Source organism: Tachysurus fulvidraco, chromosome 22 (genome assembly GCF_022655615.1).
Source record: "Tachysurus fulvidraco isolate hzauxx_2018 chromosome 22, HZAU_PFXX_2.0, whole genome shotgun sequence".
Lineage (NCBI taxonomy): Eukaryota > Metazoa > Chordata > Actinopteri > Siluriformes > Bagridae > Tachysurus > Tachysurus fulvidraco.
The window spans coordinates 4643112-4667327 of record NC_062539.1 but is presented as its reverse complement, the minus strand read 5'-3'; the positions used below and the strand labels follow the sequence as shown (position 1 = coordinate 4667327).

The 24216-nt window shown below is 38.1% G+C and overlaps 2 protein-coding genes across 4 annotated transcripts; both read left to right on the top strand.

Annotated features, from left to right (window-relative positions):
• Nucleotides 1-764: 764 nt before the first annotated feature.
• On the top strand, nt 765-9325 carry sugp1 (SURP and G patch domain containing 1). 2 transcript variants are annotated; one of them, XM_027150806.2, is made up of 14 exons: nt 765-902; nt 1338-1500; nt 1604-1707; nt 2720-2950; nt 3481-3604; nt 3719-3816; nt 4097-4220; nt 4459-4778; nt 5643-5749; nt 6186-6363; nt 6536-6642; nt 7719-7864; nt 8175-8304; nt 8995-9325. In XM_027150806.2, exons 1-14 carry the CDS (start codon nt 884-886, stop codon nt 9019-9021), a joined length of 1878 nt encoding a protein of 625 aa, XP_027006607.2. In that variant the 5' UTR covers nt 765-883; the 3' UTR covers nt 9022-9325. The 2 variants fall into 2 exon arrangements, with proteins under 2 accessions (XP_027006607.2, XP_047662319.1); XM_047806363.1 differs by lacking the exon at nt 765-902 and adding an exon at nt 1171-1193.
• A 384-nt stretch (nt 9326-9709) lies between these two features.
• mau2 (MAU2 sister chromatid cohesion factor) lies at nt 9710-20594 on the top strand. Of its 2 annotated transcripts, none has more exons than XM_027150733.2 (19): nt 9710-9994; nt 10395-10412; nt 10606-10671; nt 11671-11766; nt 11888-11982; nt 12082-12109; nt 12276-12431; nt 12852-12998; nt 13752-13842; nt 14557-14660; nt 14753-14830; nt 14997-15062; nt 15976-16074; nt 16158-16207; nt 16480-16557; nt 16704-16815; nt 17004-17094; nt 17448-17575; nt 18456-20594. In XM_027150733.2, the coding sequence occupies exons 1-19, from the start codon at nt 9761-9763 to the stop codon at nt 18528-18530; spliced, it is 1812 nt and encodes a 603-aa protein (XP_027006534.1). In that variant the 5' UTR covers nt 9710-9760; the 3' UTR covers nt 18531-20594. The 2 variants fall into 2 exon arrangements, with proteins under 2 accessions (XP_027006534.1, XP_027006535.1); XM_027150734.2 differs by having other exon boundaries at nt 9711-9994; nt 15991-16074.
• The last annotated feature ends 3622 nt before the right edge of the window (nt 20595-24216 follow it).

The window sequence follows — 24216 nt, the reverse complement described above, 5'->3', positions numbered from 1 at the left end:
AATGTAAAGTAAGGTAAAGTAAAGAAAAGAAGGTAAAGTAAAGTAAGGTAAGGTAAAGTAAGGTAAGGTAAGGTAAGGTAAGGTAAAGTAAGGTAAAGTAAAGAAGGTAATGTAAAGTAAGGTAAAGTAAAGTAAAGTAAGGTAAAGTAAGGTAAGGTAAAGTAAGGTAAGGTAAAGTAAGGTAAGGTAAAGTAAAGTAAGGTAATGTAAAGTAAAGAAAAGAAGGTAAAGTAAAGAAGGTAATGTAAAGTAAGGTAAGGTAAAGTAAGGTAAGGTAAGGTAAGGTAAAGTAAGGTAAAGTAAAGAAGGTAATGTAAAGTAAGGTAAAGTAAATTAAAGTAAGGTAAAGTAAAGTAAGGTAAGGTAAGGTAAAGTAAAGTAAATTAAAGTAAGGTAAAGTAAAGAAAAGAAGGTAATGTAAAGTAAGGTAAGGTAAAGTTAAGTAAGGTTAGGTAAAGTAAGGTAAGGTAAAGTAAGGTAAGGTAAGGTAAAGTAAAGTAAGGTAATGTAAAGTAAAGAAAAGAAGGTAAAGTAAAGTAAGGTAAGGTAAAGTAAGGTAAGGTAAGGTAAAGAAGGTAATGTAAAGTAAGGTAAGGTAAAGTAAGGTAAGGTAAAGTAAAGAAGGTAATGTAAGGTAAGGTAAAGTAAAGTAAGCTGTGACTTGATTGTTCTTATTATATAGTTATTTTACGTCTTTTATTTGCGCTCCTACTGTCTTTCCTTTCGGATTGTATGGTTCTTTTTCTTTAATTAAAAATCTAACCCGCCGTTCCGCTAGATGGCGCTTGTAAACCTTTCAGCTTACGGGTAAACACTTATTTTCTCAAGAGACCCCGAAAAATCGCTCCTCTTCAGCGTCACCCTGGCTTTATAAGTCCTTGAAATGGAGTCAAATGACGCAGGTGAAGTATAAAAATGGATAAGTTACGAATTTAGTTGTTCAATTACACCGTATATGTTGTTTCTGTGTAGATAAATGCAACAAATAAGTCGTTGTTGTGCTAGCAATAGCAGGCTAAGTTGAGCTAGCCGTTGTAACTAGCCGAGTACACTGGTTTACACTACCCGTTTTGCGGTACAGATCCCTCCCCCAGCGATTGGATTAGTTAAAAAACACTGTCCGAGCCGCTGATTGGCTGTTGGTGTAAATTTCTAGCCAATCACAGCGTAGGCTTCGGGATCAGTCGGAATAGGTTGGGGAAAAAACGCGACTATTATAGTATTCCTGTAAAATACCTGATAATATTTTAAGATCTGTTTCATTAGTGTTTTAATTCTTTTCATACTGATTTGTCTGTCTCAGAGTAATGATGATGTTACTCTTCTTTTATTTTAAGCTCGAGGAGGCTGGAAAAGTAAATCAGCTCACCAGAAGAGCAAGTTCAACGTTATAATGCGTCAGGAGGAGCTCATAGCACAGAAAAAGAGAGAAATAGAGGCCAAGTTGGCTGAGCAAGCCAAACAGAATCCGTCGACTCCCAGCAAGCCGCCAGAAGAAAGGTTCCACAACTCTCCATTCTCATCCTCCTCGTTTACTAACAAACAGTCATCATCATCACTGTGGTGAAGCTGTTATTCTAAACAAAAACCTTTGTGTTTTCAGTACCCCTGATTCACAGGCACTGTCCTCAAACAAGTTCGTGAACGATGGAAGCTTTCTTCAGCAGTTTCTAAAGATGCAGAAGGAGAAATCCAACCCAGATTTAGGTATAAAACTAGGTTCGGATTTGACCGTAACCTGCATCGTTGACAACATTCCGGTCTCTTTTTGTCTACTACAAGCACGTTATTTTATCGTTTATTGTTCCATCGCTAGCAACGTCCCCCTCTGACATCTGCAAAGCGCACAATTGCTAAACTTGTACCACAATCACTACACACACGTGTTGTAGTTTAATTAATAAATGTGCATCACACTGACTGTCAGCACAGCTCTTATTCATCCATAGCACTTTGCGCTACGCCGTAGGTGACATTCAGTACAACGATACGCCTTTAGAAATGAATATAGAGTAACAGATTTAAGACATAATATAGAAACAAATATTTTGTTTTATTTTTGCCCAGTCACAGAACTCAGTTTCCAAAGAATCTACAGCTGTAAAGAATGTTAACTGTTGCCATGGAAACATACAAATTGACTCAGTTCATAGCAAGTGTAATGATGATTTCGGTTATAAACCAACGCTAGAGACGAACTTTTATTTGGCAATCGCAGGCAATTAGAGTGCTCTAATCAGCGAGATGTCCCAGTGTTATTTAGCAGAATCAGAAAGGTCTTTACTGCCAAATATGTTTTCACATATGAGGAATTTGTTCTAGTACAGGAGCTCCACAGTGTAAACAGAATGGCAATGATAAGAAATGAACACGTATATAATAGAGACAGTTGTATGTACAATGGAAAAATGTGCAAATATAAATGTATTTAAATGTATATAAATATATTTATAGTATATCAGCACTCTCGGGATGTCGCTCGTGCAATAAAATTAACCGACACAAACTAACGTTGTATAAATATAGAACATACTTTAAATTAGATTTCTCTTTAAAGCAATATCTGTGAAATCCCATAAAGTTCTCGCTGCTCTACAGTTCTCTGTCTTTTTCCTCTAAAGATCTGCAGCCTTTAAACATTCAAGTGTTCATTCTAAGTTTGGATAACATTTCTGTTTAAAAGATAATAACCCTGTATAACGTACTGATTTACACGCAGCTTCCAGCAGTGACTCCAACAGGACCTCGTCTTCCTCACAGAGCCAGAAGAAAAACGTTCTGGTCGGGAAACGGCCCGGTTTGGGTGTCGGCAGCATGCTCAATCAATACAAGAGCTACTCCCAGACCAAAAAGACGCCACTTCAGATCCCCAGACCGAGCGTCTTCAGCTCACCAGACGAGGATGAGGACGAGGATGAGACCGACGATTCATACTACCTGGAGATTAAAGGTAACCCAACAGCACTTTTTAAAGTCTGTGTTTACTTTTATGCAATAGTGCCTGAAGTTAATTATACTCTAATGTTAATTAAACTGTTTGCCATCTGGTAGTCAGGAACCAATTTTATTTCAATATATATGTAAAGTGATTAGCTGCTGTATTAGATTTTTTGTTTCTGTATTTTGCTCCACATATTTAGGTCGACATATTTTCTGATTATATTTCCATTATATTTATGGCTCCTGGAATCTATGCTCCCAGTATTCTGTTGTTTTTGACTTGGTATGCAAATGCAAAAAGTTTGATTGGACAGCATTGTGCTGAATTTTCTCTTCATGCAAATCTAGTTTTGATTTAAGAAATAATTTTTGTGTGTCTTTTTTTTTTTTTTTGAGCTTGTATTGTAACATGATCTTTCGAAACGTGTTGCTCCGGTGGAGACTGCGTGTTTCACAGCGTGCCGCACTTCGTGTCCTGTTTTATTAGTATGCAGTTGTGAATGTGTGAGTTAAGGCGGCGTACTCATAGCCTGCTTAAAGTTTCCCCCCCAGAGGATGAAGATTTGGTCCGCATCATCAACCGGTTGGCTGCTTTCGTTGCCGAAGGCGGGCCAGAGCTTGAGAGGAAAGCTGTGGAAGACTACAAGGACAATCCCATGTTCTCGTAAGTCCATTGAGCATGTGGTTACATACAGTATGTGGTATCTCCTAACTTCCTACATTCATCTCCTTTTATCTATGATGGACATTTAAATATAATCCATGTCCCCCCCTGCAGGTTCTTGTTTGAGAGAGACAGCAAGGAATATCTGTACTTTCGCAAGAAAGTAGCACGACTTAGAAAAGAGACGCACAGATCATCTACACCGTTTGATGGTAAGAGAACATCCATGTTTTTACCCTTCTACGTCAATTTGAAATTGTGTCTGTAAGCGAGAGAGCGAGCGCAATTCTAGTTCTCCAGCTGTTTCAATACATGCGTATTAATAGAAGAGTCATTACAAATAAAGATCAGTCTCGCTGAGCGTTGAGAGAGGTTCACAGATTACCTACGTGCCGCCCCCTCCCTCTTTTATCCCTCCACCTGCAGTAGACTGATTTGAGGCAGTTGAGTAGTAGTTTGAATTGAGTCCCAGTACTGATAAGCTGCTTAAAGTCTCCCCCTCAGTGGACGAGGAAACAAAGAAGGTGGCGGAGAAGCTGGCCCGCTTCGTGGCCGACGGAGGGCCAGAGGTGGAGGCCATCGCTATCAAACACAACCTCGAAAACCCCACCTTCAGGTGAGACTTCTCACACTTCAGTTCACGTTATGGTCTGTTCACAGAATGTTGCGTAATTCCGTACCATCGTGTCACGTCGATGTGCACCACCAGCACGCACTTACTGCTTTTACTTTCCCTAATCGGGTTCAAAACTTTATTAGACTAGGCTAAAAAGATTCAAACAGACCGTATATCAAGCTTATATTTAAACTGTATTGGTTTAAGCATATGACCGAGACTAATGTCCCTTCTCTAGCTTCCTGTATGATCACCAAAGTCCAGCTCACCACTTCTACAAGTCCAAAGTGGAGGAATACCATCAGTCCAATAGCCAATCTGCATCACCACCCAGTGGCGAGTTCTCTTCAGGCACCAAGCGCCCGGTTACAACTCCACCAACTCCCTACAACCTCGGTTCACCCCAAACAGAGCAGAATCAGGACGGAGCTACTGCAGGTGCAAAGCGCAAGAGGAAGAGTCGCTGGGGATCTGAGGATGACCGAGTGGAGCTGCCGGTTCCTTCTGTCATCATCCCTCAAGTGGTTAAGCCAGATCCTGATGCACCCACGCTGTCTGGTACGCTACCATGTTTGTGTCCTTTAATAAATATCTCGACAGATGGACAGATACTAGACATGTGATTAGAATATACACACAGTCCTGTATGGTTGTTTAGAGCTCTTCTTCTGCGTAGTTGGGTCTCTGAAATGAAGCGAAGCAGTTTGGGAAAAGTCAAGCAGCAGATGTTTCTGTGCTGCTGTGTAAGTACAGGCTTAGCCATGTACACAGCGTAATAATCAAAGGTACATGTGTGTTTACTGGCATGTGTGTGTGTGTTTGTCTGTGTGTGTGTTTGTCTGTGTGTGTGTTTGTCTGTGTGTGTGTTTGTGTGTGTGTGTGTGTGTGTCTGTGTGTTTGTCTGTCTGTGTGTTTGTCTGTCTGTGTGTTTGTCTGTCTGTGTGTTTGTCTGTCTGTGTGTTTGTCTGTCTGTGTGTTTGTCTGTCTGTGTGTTTGTCTGTGTGTGTGTGTTTGTCTGTGTGTGTGTGTTTGTCTGTGTGTGTGTGTTTGTCTGTGTGTGTGTTTGTCTGTGTGTGTGTGTTTGTCTGTGTGTGTGTGTTTGTCTGTGTGTGTGTGTTTGTCTGTGTGTGTGTGTGTTTGTCTGTGTGTGTGTGTGTTTGTCTGTGTGTGTGTGTGTTTGTCTGTGTGTGTGTGTGTGTTTGTCTGTGTGTGTGTGTGTTTGTCTGTGTGTGTGTGTGTGTGTGTGTTTGTCTGTGTGTGTGTTTGTCTGTGTGTGTGTGTGTGTGTGTGTTTGTCTGTGTGTGTGTGTGTGTGTGTGTGTGTTTGTCTGTGTGTGTGTGTTTGTCTGTGTGTGTGTTTGTCTGTGTGTGTGTGTGTGTGTGTGTGTGTGTGTGTGTGTGTGTGTGTGTGTCTGAATTACAGAGCAGGATCTGATAGGATTGGGTTATAAGAAAGGGAAGCCGGTTGGTCTGGTGGGGGTCACAGAGCTCTCTGAGGATCAGAGGAAACAACTTAAAGAACAGCAGGAGGTATGAAACACACACACGCACACAAACACACACACGTACACAAACACACACACACACCAAACTGTACTGTTTTGGAAAATGGGCTCTTAAGACATTTTGATGAAAAAGGAAAAATGCTACACATTGCCAAAAGGGAAAGTGGAAATTCAGCCTCTTTCTTAGACAAATCACAAGAAGAGAAGTTTTTTTTAGCCACAGTAAAGTTTAGACTGTTGAATTTAGCAAGATTTCGTTATAATGTTAATAATACGGTGTGCACTTATTTGTAAACTTTCACCTACGTTAAACCTTTCACTAGACCTATTTAACATTTTGACATTTTACAGCTGTTATTATGGCTATATTAAGTATGCATTCAGAACGAGATGTACAAGATGTTCTTGTTAACTCTGTTAACTGTTGCATTAGACATTGTGTTTGTGTAACATGCACCCAGATGCAGGAGATGTTCGATATGATCATGAAACACAAGAAGGCGATGCAGGATATGCAGCTGATGTGGGAAAAGGCTGTGCGTGATCACCAGCACGAGTACGATAGCGACGAGGAGATCGACAACAGGCACGGCACCTGGGAACACCGGCTCCGAAAGATGGAGATGGAAAAAACAAGGGGTCAGCCATTTGTTTTTGGACACGAGGGTTACAACTAGCAGTTCCTCTAACAGAAATAGAGTTTTGGTGCAATTTGATATTCACTCATATTGTGATGGATACCAGCTAGCAGTTGTGATCCTACTAACTTATTATTATTGCAATTTAAATCATGTGATGTCTTTCGGTGCAGAGTGGGCTGAGCAGCTGACCGAGATGGGGAAAGGAAAGCATTTTATTGGCGACTTTTTGCCACCGGACGAGCTGGAGAAGTTCATGGAAACGTTTAAGGCTCTGAAGGTGAGACTCGTCTTTGTAGAACCGTAAATCAGCCCTTACAGCTACACAACAACCTTGTCATGTGTTTTTGACTATTGCTGAAAACTAGTGTTGGGAACCGAGAACCGGTTCTGTTTTTTAACAGGATCCGGAAATGCGCAGAATTTTTAAATTTCGGTTCCAAACACGGTTCCGATGCGATGACTGGCAAAGCGCTGGGAGCGGACACGTCTTACCTCCTGAATATTAATTTACACTGTTTACAGTCACGCAACCAAATTAACGCAGCTTACCACAGAAATCAGTCACTCGTGCTGCTGTGCTGAGGTTCGCTTTGTGTTAAACATGTCTAAAAAAGTCTAAAGTTTGGATTCATTCCCAAAGCTACAACAATGAAGCAAATCTACCCCCTCCGAGAGGGTTTTCTCCACAGCTGGAGATACAATAAGCCAGGAAAGGTCTCGTCTTCTCCCAGAGAAAGCAGGCGTGTTAATTTTTCTTCAGAAAAATTGCTAACTGTTTTGCTAAGTTGTAATTCTGGATGTTAAATTTGATGTTGGATTTATTTCAATTTAAAATGATATGAATTGAAATGCTCTGTTTAAAATATTTAAAGAGTGATTAATAAACACAAATGGAATTGTTTAAGTATCGTGCATTATGTTTCACATTTCTTTTATTATGGAATCGGAATCAGAACCGGGAATCGTAAGGCAGAACTGGAACCAGAATCGGAACCGGAACATTTCTTTTGATACCCGAAACTACTGAAAACATCGTTTTATCCTCTCTCATACTAACCACATTTATGGAAACCTTTCTTGCTCAGAAATTATTTATAATCACAAATACACTCCTGTAGAACTACAGAGACAGGTGTTTTTTTGTTTTTGTTTTTTTTTTCATTCTTATTTAAAAAAATTCAAATATGCCACAATCCTGGAAGATGTTCTCTGAAAACATACACTTTTAAAAATACATGTATAGGCCTCAGAGGTTCAGATACATTTGTGTGTTGTTGCTGTATATCTGTCTACTATATTTAATAATAAAATCTCTTACAAATGACTTTGTGTTCTGCTGCTGTGGATGTATAGGAAGGCAGAGATCCAGATTACTCCGAGTACAAAGAGTTCAAGCTGACCGTAGAGAACATCGGTTTCAAGATGCTGATGAAGATGGGCTGGAAAGAGGGAGAAGGCCTGGGCTCCGATAGTCAGGGGATCAAGAACCCAGTCAACAGGTCAACATTAGTGATTGCTTGTTGTAGATGGAAATAAAAACAACACTTCAAGACTTGTCAGACTTGATTAAACTCTCATATAATACCTTTGATTATAAAGGTGATGATTGCTTCACTGCAGTGTGTCAGTAAACACAATCCACTTTTCTATATTACTTGGGTGATGATTTATGAGTAATGACATCATCAACTGCAATATAGAAATGTTGGAGATTAATATTCTTGTAATTCAGACATGTGACTGAGTGCAGCTTTATAAGTACTGTACAATGTCTCTTCATTTGTGTCTGTGTATATTCTTGTATTCCAGAGGCACTACAGCCGTAGATGGTGCAGGCTTTGGAGTGGACCGACCTGCTGAACTAAGCAAAAACGATGACGAATATGATGCTTTCCGCAAGAGAATGATGCTGGCTTACCGTTTCAGACCGAACCCTTTGGTCAGTACTGTGAATTTATTTGTTACGATGTCTGTCTCTTATAGAATTGTGTTACATTTGGAGCAAATGATATAGGATCATAATGCAGTGATTAAGAACAAAAGCTCTGCCTTTTTTTTTATTGGTGTGAAATATTTTCCCTGAACTTTTTAGCTTTTGTGAATATCAAGTGAATATCAATCTTACACACAATTAAGCGATACACAAGCTCAAAAAGCATCACAGCACATAGATTATTCCTAAATGGTAATACAAGCAGCACATTACACACTTTCCCCAAATAGGAAGATAATTTGAGTGAATAAGAATCAAAAATAATTTTAATTGGCATTGTAACAGTTGATTCAGTAATTTAAAAAAAAAAGTGAAAACAAATTGGAAAAATGTAAAAAATAAATAAATAAATAAATGTTTTATTTATATATATTATAGATATTTATTTATAATAATAATAATAATAATAATAATAATAATAATAATAATAACAATAATATTTTTTATTATTGTTATTATTATACTATATTATATAAATGAATACAGACAGCATTAAGATGCTATCATAAAGTGCACAAGATGTCTTGTATTCAGATAAACGGGCTAAATTTTGAGGAGATGTTGTTCTTTAGGAAACTTATTTTGCACTGCTTTTTGATATTTCCTAATCTCTCTCTTCTCTTTTCCCTCCACTAGAATAATCCAAGGAGGCCATATTATTGAAGACACATTGTACTACAACAGATTTTGTTTTTCTTGTTTGACACCTTTCCTTCAGTCTGTAGTCTGAAATACACACCTGGATAGCATTTGTCAGAAGATTAAAAACGTTCACTTCAGTCCTGCTTGCCAACTAGGATACGGTTAAACATTTTAACATTTCCCTGTAGAAATACTGAAATATGACATTCTTGACATGATCGAAACTCATTACAATAATGATACCGTTTATTTTATGTTTGTTCTCAAAACATTGATTGATTGTAATGTGCTCTGACGTCCCATTAAAGTTTTATTGGTCCTCGAATTCTGTGTATTTTTGTCTTGTTTATGTTATATAATGATGTCCAGCCTGCAGATTTTGTTATTCAGTTGTTCGATAAATATGAAAAATCAAATCCAATAAAATTAAATACTTTACTTTAAAAACAATGTATGTTTTTAATAAAAAAATAATTTAAAAAAATTTAATTTAATTACTTTTAGTTATATTTATTATATATATATATATTATTTACATTTATTTTTTGTATTTATTGTATTTATATTTATTTATATACATTTATGTCTATTTATTTATTTATTGGATGTAGCACAGAATCACACTTAGCTGTCAGGATCATCCTGTTTCCTAACAATGCCCCTAAATCCACTGGTGTCCCAAAATCCCGTGTCCAAATCTCGCGAGATTTAGAACAGTCTCGTTTAGGCCGCGGTTGTTTTTGTTGTTATTGTCGTCAAAATGGCGACTGGCGGAGAGGCCCCAGAGTCCTGGTATCTTGCCTTACTTGGTTTTGCTGAACATTTCCGCACTTCTAGTCCTCCTAAAATTCGCCTCTGCGTGCACTGTCTCCAGGCTGTATTTCAGTTCAAACCTCCACAAAGAGTCGAAGCCAGAACGCACCTTCAGCTCGGCTCGGTCCTCTATCACCACACCAAGAACAGCGACCTCGCCCGGAATCATCTCGAGAAAGCGGTAAGAGCTCGAAGGAAACACCGAGGATGTGGCGGAGAAGCCGGACACCTAGGCCTCGTTAGTGGGAGCGCCGTTGTAGGAACACTTTAGCTAGGATAGCTGGGTTAGATACATTATGTATAAAACTCGTATAAGGGTTCAGCAGTCGTTCTTCTGTATCTTTTCGACATCTAATGACTTAATAATGAGTTAATGGCAACAATCACATGTCCTATTCAACGGGTTCTGTAATGAAGTCGCTCATTAAAATGTACCTTTTGCTAACGTGAGCTAGTTTTCTTCGTCTTCGTACATTTGTATCTTCCAGTTTTTATTCTTGATACTACAAATAGTAGTTTTTCCCCTGTTTGTGTGTAACATGTTAATTCATTATCTGATCGAATCCCTTTTTTTCTTTCAGTGGTTCATCTCGCAACAAGTATCCTTTATATGTTTACAATGAAAAGAAAGAAAAAAAGGTATAAAACGTGTTGTGTTCGATGTGTGATTCTGTAAACTGTCAGTTGTGTGAATTCATTATAAAGACTTCTGAGACTTTTGAGCTCCTCAAGACAAATCCTGATAAAGATGCAGTTTGCAGATGCAGAAATCTCCTTAACCACATTTCCCAGGTCCCCCAGTTTGAAGATGTTAAATTTGAAGCTGCCAGTCTTCTCTCAGAGCTTTATTGCCAACAGGTGAGTATTCTACACATTCTACACCATTACCTTTTTAAGATTTACAAAGTTTTATTTATATCATTTGGGTTTCACGGATGTTCTTTTATCAGCAAAAATGAACAAACGCTGAAAGTTAAGATGATGGATCAAAAGTATCAGGAATCAGCTTTATATGTATGTGATGTTAATGTTCTCTTATAGCTTGTGTGCAAAAACCTAAATATGTCTATATAAACTACCCCGAACCTATTTTGTATTCTACGAACAGCTCGTTTGAGCGTGTTTCTTCTAGCTTTGGCAGATTGCTTGCCATATCTCTGCTCTTTTTACTCGACGTGTTGTTACTTATCAGATGTCAAGGAGCCAGGAGTTTGATTTAAATAATTTTCTGGAATCCAAGCTTTTCATGGCTTGGAAGAAATATTCATAATGTGAATTATTCTTGCAGAGAGAGAGAGAGATAGAAAATCATTTGCAAAGTAAATTAGTAAAACAAACCAGGAGATTGTGGACCCCGTTTGTGAATTAAGTGACCCTGTATGAGGTCGTGACCTTTAGTTTAGTGAATTCCTGTTGTAATCAGGTTTACATTAGGAAATTAGGTGTCAGAATTTTTATGAGTGTGTATCTGTGATCTTAGTCCCATCTCAATGGACACTGTCAGGGAATTGGCATTTTAACCTCTATGAATTTAGCAGAAGAAATAACTCTAGGTAATATATTCCATCCTAACGGACATGTGTCCGTTGTCTCCTACCGAATCCAAAATGAAACCAAGCAATGGCCAAGCTTAAAACACAGAACAATAAATTATTGATGCAGTTTCTGTACTATACACATCCTTCATCAGAACATTTCTGAATGTTTTTCTGCTCTGTGTATTAAATTGTTTGGTCTGGATGCACAATGCACCTGTATGGTTTCAGGATTTGGTGTAAGTTATTACAAATTGTTAAAATACTGAAGTTGTATAAAATATGGCTTTTTTGTTTGTTTGTTTGTTTGTTTCCTTTCTAGAATTTGGTTGATTCTGCTAAGCCTTTACTACGCAAAGCCATCCAGATTTCCCAGCAGACTCCCTATTGGCACTGCAGATTGTTGTTCCAACTAGCGGTAAGTAGATGCTTATTTTCCTCTGCATAATACTTTATAGATTATTAACAGAAAAATGACTGCAGGAACAGTCTTTTGGAAGTTATTCTGAGGTTTGATCAATTTATTTCTTTGTTTCTAGCAACTACACACACTAGAGAAGGACTTGGTGTCTGCGTGTGACTTATTGGGTGTAGGTGCTGAATATGCCAGGGTTGTCGGCTCAGAATATACCAGGTATGAATAACTGTTATATATTGGTTTTAGAATAGAGGAGGTGTTAATATACAGAAGAATTACCATGAATAGTTATTTATTGTCCCGATCTCTTCACAGAGCTCTGTTTCTTCTGAGTAAAGGGATGGTGAGTTTGTTTGTTGCCTCTCGGTCCATTCACACACCCACACACATACCAATTTCTCTTTGGAATAATACTGCTGATAAGTGAACTGTAGCAGTGCTAGGTTTGTCTACACAATTTTAATTTAATTGTATGTTGATTATATGATGTGTTTTTGGCGCATACGCAGTTGCTGCTGATGGAACGTAAGCTACAGGAGGTGCATCCTTTGCTCACATTGTGTGGGCAGATTGTAGAGAACTGGCAGGGAAACCCCATACAGAAGGAATCCCTCCGTGTCTTTTTCCTGGTGCTGCAGGTCACACATTACCTGGATGCCGGTCAGGTCAGTATGTCTACCTTTAAGCTGCGTGTCACAGTTTGGCTTGCAGAGATGCTTGACAGGTCATCGTTAATTTTATTGGCAGATTTTTTTGTTGTTGTTGAAAAAATAAATAAAAGGTAACTAAATATTTATAGCCCTCATATTCTGGATTAACACTTTGCAAATGCGATCGAATAAAGGAATTTGAGTAGTTATTAAGGTTAGATTTGATTTTAAATACAGCCTAATGTCATATGAGGTTCTCTGTGTATTTAATAGACCTTTATAGCATTGAGTCAGTAAAAATATATTACTTAGATTATTAAACATTTTACAACGAATATTTAAATCTTTTTGATCTTCGACCTAGGAACAATAATTGCTTCATAAATCCTTGATCGCTTTTAAATGAGTTCATATTGTGTGTGTTTGTGTGTGTAGGTGAAAAGCGTGAAGCCATGTTTAAAGCAGCTGCAGCAGTGCATTCAGACTATCTCGACACTCCAAGATGACGAAATTTTGCCCAGTAACCCAGCAGACCTCTTCCACTGGCTCCCTAAAGAGCATATGTGTGTTCTTGTCTACTTGGTATGTCTCTCCCTCAGATGTCCACTCGTCCCACCACAACCTCTGACTAATTTGCACCCTCGCACAGAACTTTTGGTTAATGCGTGTTCCAACATTCGTTCCTGAAATGTATTTTATTTTTTGAATTTCTGTCTTCAGAAAGTCACAATTTAGTCAACATGTAAGTTTGTTACTTTGACTTTCTTCGTTTCAGAAGAATACATTGAGGTCACGTGAAACAAACGAGTGCTACATTTGTTTTTACTTGTAGGAGATGTTATATGATGATTCCCTGCTAATTTACAGCTGCATGAGGTTTTACTTGTAATTCTGCACTGCAGATGTAGCTTCTTTTTTTTTAAAACAATATTAAGAATCTGGTTTCCATATCGGTTATTTAAACGGAGATTTATAAAAAAGAGCTTTATCAGACAGAATTAATAAAGTGTGTAACATATATTGCTTAGCTGTCCTGCTCCTTTTAAGGTTTTATATCTTGCTTTCACATTAAACTGTCAGATAGTGGCACTGGACTTAATGCTGCTTTTCTGTTGACCTGATATCACACAAGAAAATTTGACTTCAGTCCAGGGCAGAAATGTGCAAAATCCTGTGGCACACCCATGTTTTTCGACAAACTCCCCCCACATACGCACACAGCTCCCACACATCTGTCTGAATAACATTTAAATAAATAAGTGAGCTTTGAGTACAGATGTCTGCACTTCTACTGCACTATAAACTCCTCACTGAAATTTTGTATGTGATGCGTAGGTCACCGTTATGCACTCGATGCAAGCCGGATACTTAGAGAAGGCGCAGAAGTACACGGACAAAGCTCTAATGCAACTAGAGAAACTAAAAAGTGAGTCAGAATGATGCAACACACCATTGCACTTCAATATTTGTAAAACCGCATTAACTGGAGAGCGGATCATTCGTCACCAATAGCTGATTTATTTTTATATTATTCAATACAAGATTGTTTTTTGTTTTGCTCTGGCATTTAATGCCTGACTCCTTTTAAAATTCGACAAAGCCCATGACAAACCTGACACAATATCTAAGTAGGAATGATGAAGCGTAATATTTATATTGATATTATCAAATCGATGATCTTAAGCCTGTCAATCTTTTTTCCTCGTTTTTGTGTTCTGTTTAGCGATGGAATCATTAAAATTATTTCTTTATCCATGCTTGATAATTAGACCTAGCAAACCCCATGCCACCACGTTAGAGTGATGTTATTTTATGTACCTGCTTCTCTGTGAAAAAGCTGAACAAATTGGAATGATTTTAAGGGAAATCCTTTAGGTTTTATTTACCGTCCAGTTTTATTTGTGTTCTAAACAGTACTAAAATGTTTAGTTTTTTTGTCTAGAATAAAGCAAATAGAGGCACTTGGATAGAAATTTGTCTAATCTTTATTTTAAATCCTCATTTTCATGCCAATATAATAAAAATTCCATATGAAATCTAAACCAGGTTTACAAATCTGCTTGAATTTCAACTCTATTTCTGTTTGCTTCTAATACCCTGGTTGGTCAGTGCCTCAGATTTGTCTGGTGTTTTATTTTAGTGTTGGACTGCAGTCCCATTCTCTCGTCATTCCAAGTCATCCTGCTGGAGCACATCATCATGTGTCGCCTGGTTACGGGCCACAAGGCGACGGCGCTGCAGGAGGTCGGCTCGCAGCCACATCCGAATTAACGTGCAGTTTTATTTTGGTTATTTTTCAGCTCGGTGCTAATAAACCTTGTGTGATTTTCAAATAGATCTCTCAGGTGTGCCAGCTGTGCCAGCAATCTCCTCGTCTGTTCTCCAACCATGCTGCTCAGCTCCATACACTATTAGTGAGTCCACACCTCACTCACACAACTGCAGCTGAGAGAAATGGCACAGGATTTCAGTGATAATGTGATCATTAAGATGATTATTTCAGCTGGGAAGCGGGAAAGGGGGGCGCTACACTTTCTGTATGACTCTGTAACCGTGTTTAACAAATATCTGTCTCCACAGGGGCTCTACTGTATTTCTGTGAACTGTATGGACAATGCAGAGGCTCAGTTCACTACAGCCTTGCGGGTAAGTGCCGCTTTTCACTCATTCCTGCGGTTACACACAGATGAGCTGAATCATCATACTTCAGCTAAAACTGCACTTGCTGCAGGTTTGCCACTGTAGGTACATGATGTCCTCGTTCGGTTTTGTTAAAGCAAATGCAGGAACTTGGCATTGTGCGAATGTCTTTTGCTTTCACTAGTACCTATAGGATGCTTCAAACATATATTCATGAGCACAGGAAGTGGCATCACTGTTCCCAGAACATACCTGGTTGACAGTAAAAGAGCATTACGCCATGTGTCTCTTTTAATGTTACTAGCAGCCTGATTTAATGACGGCGTGTCAATTATAATTAGGAACTTGTTTGTAGCTCCCTTAGGCAAGGAACAAACCTGTTTTTAGACATTTAAGTGTACGACAAAGCAGAAAAAAGGTGCAGTGAGCTAAGATAGCTAGATAACCCAGTAACTTCAGGATATGCAGCGCACAATTGGCTTTGTTTCAGAGTTGTTGCTCCTCAACAGTTAATAAATCCAGAGGCTAATACAAGCTGCAAGTCAGTAACACATTTGTTTGCCAAATAAGAATGCTGATGGGAATTAGCTTTTCATAAAAATAACACATGCTGTCATGCCAGTAATGTGTGAGAGACGAAATGATGAGCAGTGTGTAGTGTGTCTGCTAGGACCCACAGCAAGACTATAGTAAGTAGAGAGCAGAGAACATAGTGAGTAGATGATAGCTGATTAAACCTCAGTCTTCAGTTATTTTCTAGTTTATCAGTCACATGAACTCCATGTCTATGCTTTTGTTGCTAGAACTTTAATTTAAATTGTATTCATGTATTTCTTTTATTCTCTTTCTGCATTTCCTGTTGGATTTCGCATTGAATTTAAGTTTGTTGGAATATTGCTGCTGGTTTAACTTTCCTCAGTTGCTGCCTCCCCAGCTTACTACACACCAGGAGCTATGGACTTTTATTGTGACCAACTTGGCTAGTGTGTATATTCGAGAGGGAAACCGACACCAAGAGGTTAGTCACCTCGTCTATCGCTCTTGCGTATCTATCCCAGGTGTATTCGTGAGGAATAACATGTTTTCATTTTCTCTCAACAGCTTTATAGCCTACTAGAGAGGATAAACCCTGACCACAACTTCCCTGTCAGGTAAAAGACGCACGCTTGAACTAACTGGTGCTGAACTACATGATGAATTCATTTACATTTCATTTCATTTCACAATTCATTTAGGTTCATGAACCATGATCGGTGGAAAAACATTGAGAGAATAAATAAATAAATAAATAAATAAATGAAAGTCACGACTGAAAATACGAATAATATCGTTGCCTCTGAAAATGAGTTACAGCATCTGACAATTTTGTTGTCGTTGCTCTCAACACTGAACATATTCGAAGCCACTTTTGTCTCGTTTGCAGTTCTCACTGTCTGCGAGCCGCAGCCTTTTACATCCGTGGACTTCTGTCTTTCTTCCAAGGACGCTACAACGAGGCCAAGTGAGTTTGTACCACAAGCCTCAAGTTCCGCATCAGTTCAGGAAGCAGTTTTGCATTCAGTTGCATTTCGTTGTTTGATGTTTATAGTCTTCCTCCCAAGCAAGTAATAATCATAGTCGTACTTGCGTCTCTGTGCGCGTGTGCAGGCGTTTCCTGCGTGAGACTCTGAAGATGTCCAACGCAGAGGATCTGAATCGACTGACCGCATGCTCGCTTGTTCTTCTCGGACACATATTCTACGTCCTGGGAAACCACAGAGTAAGTTCTGCTCTTACATCTTCCTCAGACATGGAAATTAATTATTCACATATGACTTTTTTTGTCAGGAGATATATTGGTTTTTCCCTACATGGGATAAAGAGAAAATCACTGGACTGGTCATCTAATCACACGTATAGAGAAAAATGAAAGTGTGTGTGTGTGTGTCTGTGTGAAATTCTCACCAGGAAAGCAACAATATGGTGGTTCCGGCCATGCAGTTGGCCAGCAAGATTCCTGACATGTCTGTTCAGCTTTGGTCTTCTGCCCTGCTTAAAGGTAGATGATTCACACTGCAATTAGCATATACAGTTGTGGGTGAAAATCTCATGTATTTAGCCATTATAATACAGTAATTATATTTCAGGTACATAAATAATTTTTTCTAAATCATATAAAATCAGTCATCCGCTTTTTTAAATATTCTAGCATTTCTATGTCATATTTTAGTGCCAATCAAATATGGCAGTGCTTTAACTCAAGTTTAACTCTTTGTAATTAACACTACGAGCCAGTGGAAAGTGGGCCATTTTCTTGGCAAATTCAAACAACCCACAAATATGATCCGATTCCCAAATGTTTTGATTATGACTCACTAGAACATTGATGCATCCCTGTTTCTCTGTGCTCAGATCTGAACAAGGCCTGCGGGAACACGATAGACGCTCACGAGGCAGCACAAATGCACCAGAACTTCTCCCAGCAACTCCTACAGGACCACATAGCTGCCTGCAGCCTGCCTGAACACAACCTCATAAGTGTAAGTGCTCATGCTCAAATTTTCCCATGCTGCTTCTAAACTAAAGTTTAACATGACTCAAGGTGGCCGTGTTTTTTATTTTATCTCCACTTTTCCACTCCTACATTTATTTCTATAAACACTAACGTCATGCAGCGTTAAAAAAAAACGCTGGTCATTCTGTTGCTTATTAACTAGTATATTTGTAGAACTAATGCAAGTTAAGCATTTATGTCAATTTGATTACTTCCCAAACGGTTTCTATAAGCCAGTCTTTTTATTTATTTTATTTTATTTTTATTTATTTTTGGAGAGCTACTGATGTTCGCTTTAGACAGGGAAATAAATTATTTCCATTTTTTACTTTATTTTGCATTATGCAAAATGGTTCACACAGTCAAACTTTGCTGTAATAAAGCTTTCTTGAACTGAAATAAGTTTCTATTCTGCATCACAACAGCAAAGTTCTAGTAAAGTAATTTAATCGTGTGGGGGGGGGGTTTACCGATGGACACTTTTACAGAAAAACACCCACCTTTTTACATTTATAATCTACTGACAGAAAAAATCAGTAAAATACAAAACTAGTTACTTACTTTTTATTTAGCTTAATAAATTTCCAGACCACTAAACAGTTTTCTTTCATTGGGTAAAAGAATTGTGGCTTTGGGTAATTCAGTTCAGGACCAGGCTTCTGGTGTCTGGGAAAAAAACAGTAAAGGTGCATGCAAATGTTGTTTATACTTTATTGTCGAGTTTTTTAGACTCTGGATGTATTTGTGGTTCCTCATTACAAGTTACAGGTTGTTTATTTGTATGTGTGTGTGTGTGTGTGTGTGTGTGTGTGTGTGTGTGTGTGTGTGTGTGTGTGTGTGTGTGTGTGTACTTGAATGTATTTCAGTGGACAGATGGACCTCCACCAGTGCAGATCCAAGCTCAGAATGGACCCACAACCAGCCTGGCCAGCCTGCTTTGAATATACAGCACACTGATACACACACACACACACACACACACACACACCCCTTCTCGCTGACTGTGAGCACACACATTGTACATAAAGGTCAGCCTTTGAGCCCTCACCTGCACATACGCGTACACACACACACACACATTAAAACTAAAGGAGACAGGACTCCAGCTTTTGTCCTGCAGATTTTATCTTGTATTCTTCAGATTTTAACTTATTCTTATTGAACTTGTATGATGTTGGGGCAACGAGATGTCAGCGAGACCTTGGGATACGAGTCACAGCAGGGGCATGATTAATTACTTCAGTCCTCATGAACGTGCACACATGACAAAAAAAAAGGCTCTACAGGCAAGAGTTTTGAAGCATACGGTCTAATCATTTAGAAACTATATTTGGTTGGTCAACAGAAAATGGAAGGTATCCATGAAGCCATTTCATTTCATAGCAGTTTAAAACTTGTCAAGTTGGCCTGTTTCTCTGCGTTCATGTACGAGCTTGAATAGAATACACAGAATTCCATATTTTTCATCATTATTAACCTCTTGACTAAATTAACTTTGATGCATCATCCATGAACTTAACCAGTGAATATAACATACTGATGTGTGTTGGATTCATTCGTTAGCACACTACCTGGTTTGATAGTAATCTTAGGTTTTTTTTTTTAATTAGTATCTTCAGTCTTATCCACAAATATTTTGTGAAACTGCAGATTTTCAGTCCAACCAATCAGGAGCCACATCTGATCCCGTCTGACTTTAGACGAGTTGTATTTGTGGTGGCTGATCGTCTGGAACGAAAACTTTTTTGTAACAATAACAAAACTTTGTGCCTAAGATCGAAGACTTCTGGTGCAGATCGGATCAGACTTGGCCTTGACAAATTCGGCCTGTGTTGAACGCTCCCCTCATTTTCAGGGGTTGGAACAAACAGGCTAATTATGATAACAAACCCGAGCTTGTGCAGGCAGCTAAGAGTTTAAAGGACATGATGCAAGGTAATAATCAGCTATCAAACAAAGTCCGTCACTGTATTGCGTTTCCTGGTACCCAGAGTCAGTGTCTTTAATGCTAAGATACATCTCAAAGTATTGTTTCAGCATCATCAAGAGATTATTTTGTCCTGTTTCATTGTTTATTTTTTTAACTACATCTAAAACACGTAACTAAATGCATAGTAATCTTTTCTTTTTGCAATTTGTCTTGTGTGGGGTATTTCAAAAAGTATGTATAGATTTTCTCTATTTTGAGCACTGCAGATATTTTAGCAGTATCAAATTTTTAACACCAGTGGCAGTTTGTTAGTTGAGAACATTTTGACAAAGCTGTTTAGAGGAATACTGTGCTAAGTCCAGAAACAAAGGTTCCTTTTGTTTTGTTTTGTTTTTTGTTTTTTTCCTGCAAACTACTGGCTTTTGGCAAAATTTCTTAAAAGGCCAAAAAAAAAACCCCACCAGCATAGTCTTAGATCATTGATCTTTACGCTTGGTTTATTTTTCACTGATATTTATTGTTAAACACTCATAGCCTGCCTCATGGCATGTTTCACACTTGGTATTAGATTTTATTTGAGATGTGTATATAAGTACAAGCAAGAGAGGGCGCTAGAGATGCGACTACCTGTTCTCATTCACATCCTTGGCCCATGATCATAATTTGAACATCTCTTTTAATTTGAAGTCGATGGTATCAGGATCAGGATCCCTTCAGCTTTACACAACTCAAGGCTGGTGAAACTGAAGACCTTTTGTAATATTCTAGTAAATATTTCTTAAACAAGAGCCCAGATTTTTCCTTTGCAGACACAATGTCTTTTGTATTGACACGTCACAATGCTTTTCTTTTTCCCCCTTTCTCTTCTTCACTGTATAAACCCTACTGAGACACCTTTTTTTTCTTTTTTTCTTTTTTTTAAGGTATTTACCCCCTTTTCTGTAGTTTTAACAAATAAACCCATTTATTAAATTTTGTAAAGTTTGAATATTTATATACCACATTTATCCGTATTAATATCCTTGTCATTTTCATCAGATTTCCAAAACCCTTTGCATAAATGTTACAAAAAACAGTCGTGTCTTTTTTTTTCTTTTTTTTGTTTTGTGCTTTTGCAAAACTTTTGCAAAAAGACTCCAGATGAAAAGTGTTTAACGAAAGTTCTCTCAGAAATGTTTATCACCGTTGACTGAATTGCGTTTAGCTGTAAAAGTATATTTATTTATAATCCATAACTGCTTACTTAATTGGGTTTTAAATAGGACATGTAAATAAATTCAACCATTTATACACTATTTTTTTTTCTAAAACTATTCTAAATTAGTTACTTAATATATAATTATTGGGAAGCATATTTCTTGAGAAGGAATCAATGAGCTTGTTAAAGATTCTGTGGATTTGACTGTAAGTTATAAATGTATTACAGATCACGGCTGCTGTTATAAAGTCCACACTTGGTACATTGAGCTACTGTGAAAACGGTTTTAATGTTGATTTGAAGCCGCAGTAATACAAATAGTGATATTTTCTAGGTGTGCTGCATAATTTGAGGTGTGTCCTATGAACTTTACATGATCACCTATACTTGTACATATATGTTCAGGATCCAACAGTGGATTTTTGGCAATCCTGTGATTTGTACATGTAATCTTTTGGACACTGTCGAGTGATATTAACTATTGAGTCAAAGCTACTCTATAAGATTAAAAGCAGAAAAATACCTAACAATGCAAAGAGTGTGTGTGAGTTTCCAATTTGAAGCAATGAAAAGTTACTAGAATTTTATCATAACTTGCAGACTAATATGTGTGCAAAATGTAATGTGATGGTCAGGACTGTGATGAGCCACAGTCAGAACATGAGTCTAGTAGAGTGTAAAGGTTTGAGGCTGACAGTTTCTTGGTGGCAAGAAATCTCGAGATGTTGAAATAAAATGTCATCTTGTAAAAGATTATACAAAATATAACACTATGTTAGTTTGCTTATTTATTTGAATGATCGGATTCATCGTGACCCTTGCGAGGACAAACCAGAGTCTATCCTGGGAACGTTGAGAGTGCACTACGTACACACACACACATTCAGGAAAAGTGGCAAGCAAAACCAATCCATCTACTGGTATGATTTTTGAATGGTAGGAGGAAACAAATGGATTTGAAGAGAATGTGCTCGGAAACACCTCATACTTCACCCCAAGGTCAGGATCGGATCAAAGTACGACTATTTCAACCTTTTTAATATTTCGTATAAAAAAAAAATGTTAAAAACATATCAAACCCAACACTTCATTGACGGGTTTGTTTCAACTTTGTCATTAATGGTTTATTGTATTAGTTAATGTATAGATTCATTTATTATAAGATGTCATCTGGTGTTTACTGGTAATATTCTGCCTCAGATTCCTTTTCTTGGCTTGATGGAACATGTAAATATGCAGTATTTGGCCCACAATCCTTATTCATTTATATATGAGCAGTTGCGGATTAAGGGCCTTGCTCAAGGGCCCAGCAGTGGTTGCTTTGCAGTGCTGAGATTTGAACTCACAACCTTCCAAAATCTTCCAACAACCACTGAGTTGCCATTATTTCATATGGAACTTGATGTAAACGTCTGATGTTCTGTGCTTTTCTGTCATGCTTCTCTGCTCATCTGGGCTGTAAATTTGCGTATTTTAGTTTCTGTGACCTTTTTTTCAGCTCCCTCAGCAACAAGAAATTTCCACATGAAGAACTGAATGATAGTTCCCATAGTTGACCCATTCTATATAAACATTTCATTAAAATTCCAGCATTCGTCGGTTTGCCTTAGTCCAATTCACTGAGCTGTTTGACTTGAACGTGAACTGAAGCTCTTGATCTGTATCTTTCTTATTTTATGCATTAAATTGCCCTGCACAATATGATTGGCTGATTTCTTCATTGATTGCTTGAATAAAATGGAGGTACAGGCATTTCTAATTAACTGGACCCGATGTATAAATAGTTAATAATGCATTGATCATGATGATAACGGTGTCATTGTTATATCAAATTGCATTAGAATGATTTTATTTATAAGATGAGCCTGTGGATATCATATTGTTCATATGTACCGATAGATACGTTAAGGTGAAGTGTGTACAAACATGAGGGTGTGACTGCATATTTGTGTGTGCTTCTGTGCCCTGCCCTTGAGGAATGCATAAAAGTCCTGATCTCCAGTAATGGTGGAGCTGGGTGTTTGTGTGTGTGTGTGTGTGCGCGTGTGTTTCTGCAGGGAACCAAGCCAACTCTGAAGTCAGCGTGCAGGCCTGGTCACATGACTGTCTTTATTTTCTAATCTGCCCAGCAGTGCCTTTGACATTCCCATGATAAGACGTGAAGTTCAGAGGACCATATCCTGGGCCTTGAAAGAAATGACACGTTTCAGCTGAAATACCAAGTTCACACTATACATAGTCGTTACTGGGGGAACCTGAAGCTAAGTAAGTGATGCTTATTAGGTAGTAGGTGTCAGAGCAGAGCTGAGAGTCGAGACTTCCTGCCAAATAATGAGCCAGGCTGATGGGGACTGGGAGGGCCACTTCCTGCATTGTTGCTTGTACTTAAATGGGGATTAAAGCCAAGACTGTCATGTTGTTAATGGCGACCATTGCTGCTTCCTGTAGAGCTGAAAAACAAAGTGAATGTGTTCCTGTGTCTTGACCTTGACGTGCCACTTTTTTGTTTTGGTTTCTGTTTTCATCTTTTAAATGTATTGTCAATGTTACGTTAGATCGAAAGAGGACAGAATTAAATTGTATGATTTCTTCCTAACAGTGTTTTACAGTAGAGAGGTTTTTGATGCTAAACACACACACATAACACACACACACACACACACGTTGTACATCCAATTAAGAATAAGATTTAAAGGCTTTGTAAGATAATCCCCTGAAACTTATTTATGATTTAATGATAATGGTGCTTAAGCAACGTTTTAGCCATAATGACCGAAAAAGCACCCTGTAGATTTTTCTTTAATCTAATTAAATCAAGTATTGCTGTACTAAGCACATCTTATATAACCTTAATAGGTCAGTATGTGCTATCCCAAGTGACAGGAGGGTGCCACTTTGTCTTAGTTAATCAATAAATCTATTGCACTGAATGTGAGTTTGTGGTTGCTTCTCTGTCCCCCATGTGAGGACAGCAAGTTTGTGTTCTTTGACATGGTGTGTATTACGCATCCTGTATTTATTACGCATCCTGTAAGCCATATTTCTTTATGTTAAAGTGTAACATACGCTCTAAGGCATGGTTTGTTTGTAAAACCTACAATATCGTACAACCTTTGGTTTATATCTTGCAGCTCTGTCACACCCATCAGGAAATGATTGCTTATAAAAAATTCCGATCAACACTGTATATGATACACGTCTGTATGGGTGTGTATTTGTGTTTATCAGGTCTAAGTCACAGGAGGATTACAGCATCCACACCAATCCATCCACCCCCACCTTCCTCTGACACACACACAAAACAATCTCTGTTTTGTGCTGTCGGATCATAGACATAGCATAGCACTTATTCATCTTCTTAGTGGCATTAACATCTGCATCTGGAATAATACCACTTTATTTAACTGCTTTGTCTAGTGCTCTGATAACTAGATAACTTGTGTGTGTGTGTGTGTGTGTGTGTGTGTGTGTGTAGACTCATTTTATGCACACAGTAATC

Bases quoted from the DNA above. Each gene is read 5' to 3' on its own strand.
- sugp1 (XM_027150806.2), top strand. The intron at 4,221-4,458 runs GTGAGACTTCTC...TCCCTTCTCTAG, and splicing joins CTCGAAAACCCCACCTTCAG to CTTCCTGTATGATCACCAAA. The intron at 5,750-6,185 runs GTATGAAACACA...ACATGCACCCAG, and splicing joins AACTTAAAGAACAGCAGGAG to ATGCAGGAGATGTTCGATAT.
- mau2 (XM_027150733.2), top strand. From the start codon at position 9,761: ATGGCGACTGGCGGAGAGGCCCCAGAGTCCTGGTATCTTGCCTTACTT. The intron at 11,983-12,081 runs GTATGAATAACT...ATCTCTTCACAG, and splicing joins GTCGGCTCAGAATATACCAG to AGCTCTGTTTCTTCTGAGTA. The intron at 14,661-14,752 runs GTCGGCTCGCAG...ATTTTCAAATAG, and splicing joins AGGCGACGGCGCTGCAGGAG to ATCTCTCAGGTGTGCCAGCT.